This window comes from Mizuhopecten yessoensis, unplaced genomic scaffold (assembly GCF_002113885.1).
Source record: "Mizuhopecten yessoensis strain PY_sf001 unplaced genomic scaffold, ASM211388v2 scaffold5265, whole genome shotgun sequence".
NCBI classification, from domain to species: domain Eukaryota; kingdom Metazoa; phylum Mollusca; class Bivalvia; order Pectinida; family Pectinidae; genus Mizuhopecten; species Mizuhopecten yessoensis.
In genome coordinates, this window is record NW_018405962.1 from 610 (window position 1) to 5203 (window position 4594).

Consider the following 4594-nt stretch of genomic DNA (forward strand, 5'->3'; position numbering starts at 1 on the left):
GCATTGACATCAGTGACAAAATTCTATTAACACTCAATTTTCATCAGTGACAACTAACGGTTAATTAACATAAACTTCACATCATTGTCACTTAAAAGGTAATTAATAGAACAATGACATTATTGACACTTAATGGTCAATTAACAAATCATTTACATCAGTGAAAACAGCAAAAGGCAAACCATTGGCGTTATTGACACGTATAGTCATCAGTGACACTTAACAGCCAATTGATAGAATATTGACATCAGTGACACTTAAAAGTACATTAACAGAGCACTGACGTCAGTAACACGTAAGTCAACAATCAAGAAAAATAACTATAAAACGTTAATTGTCTAAAAAAAATCTAAAAAGTTAATATACAAATGTCTTCGTAGAAAACTTTCTATACATAAATCATACTGTATTGAATGGTTGTTTATGTACAATATTCTACATTGATATGACGTTATAGAGAAGAGGTTCCTTTATATATTTATTGTTGAAACTTTTCTTTAAATGAAATATTTTTCATAGGCAAGGCTCTTTATATACAGTATATTTACAGACACGGTTCATTATATACAGTATTGTTTAGTTGATTGGCTTGGCATAGCTAAGTTTAATTATCGAAACTATTTTTCAGTAACCTCAAACAATTAGCTGGTGTAACGAGTGCTCGCGCGATACTGTACAGGGATAAAATAATGACTGAAAGCAAACTTGTTCAGTGATGTTTTGAACACTAAGACAGAAGTGTACAATGTTGTTATTACTGCTGATGCGAAGCTGATCAGTTGTTTCCTCAGTTGTTTGCTCGAGTTAATTCGTAACACTCTTTGGTCTCGTTGTTCTTATGTACAGTTGCATCCCTTTAATTTCACGTCGTATATTACTGCAGCACAGTTGGACCAGAACACTTTCGTTGAGCAGGTAGCTTAGTTGGTTAGAGGGATAGTATAACAGCCTTAAGTCTAGGATTAGAATACCAGTCTAGCTCCCGCTGGATGAATGTTTACACGCGGAACACTGCTGTTGACTATATTTTGTTTATTACTCCTTTATATAATTGAGTCATAAAAGTCCCGCAAGGTATAGGTACTTTTTTCAGAAATGATTCATCAAGCTATGTATAGTGATGCCCGAGAACAGTGTTTACCACTGATGAAGGGATATTTATGCAAATATAGCGGCAGTTAAACAATTTTAGGACAAATCAGTTATTTTGGTGATGAACTCTTTTATCCATTCTCGATGCTCCTCTGATATCTGTTTGTTTTGGTCCATAGCGCCTTCTAAAGGAGGAGGTATCCGGATAAACGACTTTGTACTGGCAATATCAGGCATGTGGCGCTCATCGTCCGATACAACTAACACTTGCGGGCCACTTTTTCCTGAACTCGCCCGGATGGCGAGATTGACATAAAGTTTGTCATATACTTCTGCACTGTCATGGGTCATGATTATGATACATGCCATTTTCTGTATGATGGTTACCATTGATTCTTGAACCAATGCATTCGGCAGCACATCGTCTGAGTTGATTGTGTATCGCAATCCTGTAACATCTTCTAGAATTGTTCCGAGATTTCTGGGATGTTTGCATTTCCATTTCAGTGCACAAGAGTGTAGTATCAGTATTTCTTTTGTGTTCTCGTCTTCTTCAGTAGTTTGTTTGTCATTGGGTTTGTCAAACATACCGTACACTTTGAAGGCGCGTCTAAAGTGCTGATACGCAAGTTGTGCATTATCCGTTGTGTAAGCGTGAAACGCGCAATCTATATACACATCAAAGATCAAAGACGGAGGAAGACCCGAAAAAAGTGTTGTACACTCCCAAGATCTTAAAAGAAAAACACATTCTTCCAATTGTCCTTCTTTCTGATAGCATTTAAGCATATTGACACAGTCTTCTGGCTTCATTTTGTCATTTTCCTTTAGATACAGTTTCTTATATATGTCGATTGCATCTCTATGATTCCCCATGCGCATGTGCAGAACAGCCAGTTGTCTTGGCTTCCCGTCTCTTTCATCGCTGAAGAGCTCTTTGAGTGTTGGATAGGAGTTCCACGCTTCTTTGAACTGCGGATCGTTTGCTACTATTTCTGGTTGGAGCTGGATAGCATGTAGAAGATGGGCTTGACCATCTCTCTTGTATCTTTGCTGAATGTCTGGGGAGATTTCATCGCATTTACTCAATTCTATTAGACACAATCCAAGCTGTTCATAAACAATTGTCATCAGTAATTTGATTGGAAGATTTTTCTTTTTGGAGACTATTTGTTTGAAAACTTTCACAGCTTTTTCGATCTGGCCAAGCATTCTATATATGATGCCCTTGTCGTACTGAATTATAAACCAACATACAGACAGTTTTTCTGTTTTCTCTAGTAGGTTTATTGCTTCAACAAGTAGTTCGTTTTCAGGATAAACAAAAACTTCCAACGGTGACTTTGTCATTTGACGAAGTCGTATCCTTTCTGACTGTCCTTTATATGACCTACCTGTTACTCGCCTCGTTAGTGTCAGAGCAAGATGGTGATACGCATGACACGTTGGCTTGATTTGAAGTGCTTTCCGTAGGAGTGTTTCCGATAAATCTAGTTCCCCTCTGTAGCGTGCAAATTGACCACAAGTTTCTAACACCGATGGTTCCTCAGGACAAATTTCTACCGCTTTTTCAAAATATTCTTTAGGCTTTAAACGCATAACTTCATCAGGCACGTTTGTAAAGTTGTTTTTCAAAATAATGAACACTGCTTTTCCTAATCTTACATATGCATTCGCACGTAAAACGGGATCATCTGATTCCGTAGCAACAGTTAGAAACAGCTCAGCAGCATGTATTGTTGTCTCCTCGTTTTGTCTCGGATTTAATTTGTCCTCTGCCTGTGAAATAAACCAGTGAGTATGTCTGAGTAAAGTCAAACCGAGTCCAAATTGCCATGCATACTCTGTAGGATACGCCGCCACAACTCGCGTGAACAGATTTACCGCCTTTTTGTGATACCAAGGACCCGACCGCGAATACACGTACGCAAGATCCGCTTCTGCATAGCATTTCCTCCTGTCGAAATCGTCTCTTCATTTCAATATATGAATTTTTGTTATTATATCATTAACATCAGAGATTTCCCCTTCTTCTAATAGAATTTCTGGCTTTATTTGTGTTTGCTATGATATTATCAGGATCTTTTTGCAGAGATTCCTCAATATGTTGATGCGCATGTTCATAATCTCCCAAGTGGAAATACAAATACGACAGAAAGTTACTTATCTGTATATCTTCAGCTTCAAGCTTTCTTGTGCTGTCCCGGTCATCCTCTAATTTTCTTATGATGTTTTTTACACAATCCTTGTTCAGATTCGTCAAATACAAATCAAAGGTTGATGGAAATGTCTCCAGTTCCTGTTTAAGCGATTCTTCGCTCAACACTGCACCCATGTTGTCGTCATCGACCTTCCTGCAGGTCCTACAAAACAAATGCTTTATATTGTTAACGTATAAAATATATACATCAAATTAACAAAATAACAGACAGCAGAACGATACGTACACATCAAACAATCACTGTAATGGGATGGTCCTCGCTAAAAATACGAACATTACAAGCCAAATTTACTTTCTTCTTCATAATCATACAGCGTTATGTAGCAATATATCCCCCGCCATCCTCATATCAACAAACCCAAGATCATGACATCTGCTTCCAAGGATACATGTAAATATTTATTTCCATAATAACACTATCACACCTCCTACCACTTAATTCACTCTCAGTTTATCCTCTTAATTTAGGTACTAAAAATATCACTGTATATATCTTTCTGGTTGGGGTATCTGGGTGGTCGGGCGGCGCAGTCGATAACGCACTCGCCTTTTACCAAGGCGGCCGGGGTTCGATTCCCCGATCGGAGGTAAATAGGTATGAAGTCGCCTGCCCGACCACTTGGGTTTTTCCGGGTACTCCGGTTTCCTTTTAAATTAACACCTCTCGCGCTTACATCCGGGCCAACAAGATTGATTAATAAAAATTATATATAACTTGTTTCATTAATTTTATGAAATAAATAATTTTTATATTTATATATGTTGATATGCGAACCACCAACATAACTCAGTATATTATGTCGTCTAAACATATTTCCGGCTTGAGGATTTTGTATTTGTTGAGCATAAAATAATGCATTTTATAATTCGAAACCTCAATTCATTTTAAGATGCTAACTCATTTTGTGGGTAACTCACTGTAGGTGTTAAAATGTTAATTATATGATTGTGTTTCGTCAGAAGGTGAGATATTAAGATTTCGACACTTCTAAATCGTTCGTCCTAGAAAGACGTTTAAAGATTAATTTGATCAAAGGTGGTAGCTATTATCATCAATTGCATCATTAAAGTCGTTTAAAGTAATTAATTATTATCGCGGGATGATATTTTCGATAATTCGCTTGGAATATGCCCGCGAAAATTCGATCCGTGTAATTTTAAAATATAATACGCATAAATGTCTGCAATATAAACTGCATATCAGCCTCCTATGTCTGTTATCTAAAACGACTCTGTCACGTGGCAAGTGTGATGGTTTGAAATAGATTGCATTTTTCAGGA

General features: G+C 37.2%; 1 protein-coding gene across 2 annotated transcripts in view; it reads right to left on the minus strand.

The window, feature by feature from the left end:
- Positions 1-7: 7 nt before the first annotated feature.
- The window catches only part of LOC110450523, a 58576-nt gene continuing 53989 nt past the window's right edge, over positions 8-4594 (minus strand). For both annotated transcript variants that reach the window (XM_021498082.1, XM_021498083.1), the window contains exon 2: positions 8-3455. In XM_021498082.1, the coding sequence (XP_021353757.1) occupies positions 1189-2691 (1503 nt within the window). In that variant the 5' untranslated portion in view covers positions 2692-3455 and the 3' untranslated portion in view covers positions 8-1188. The remainder of the gene's footprint in view (positions 3456-4594) is intronic.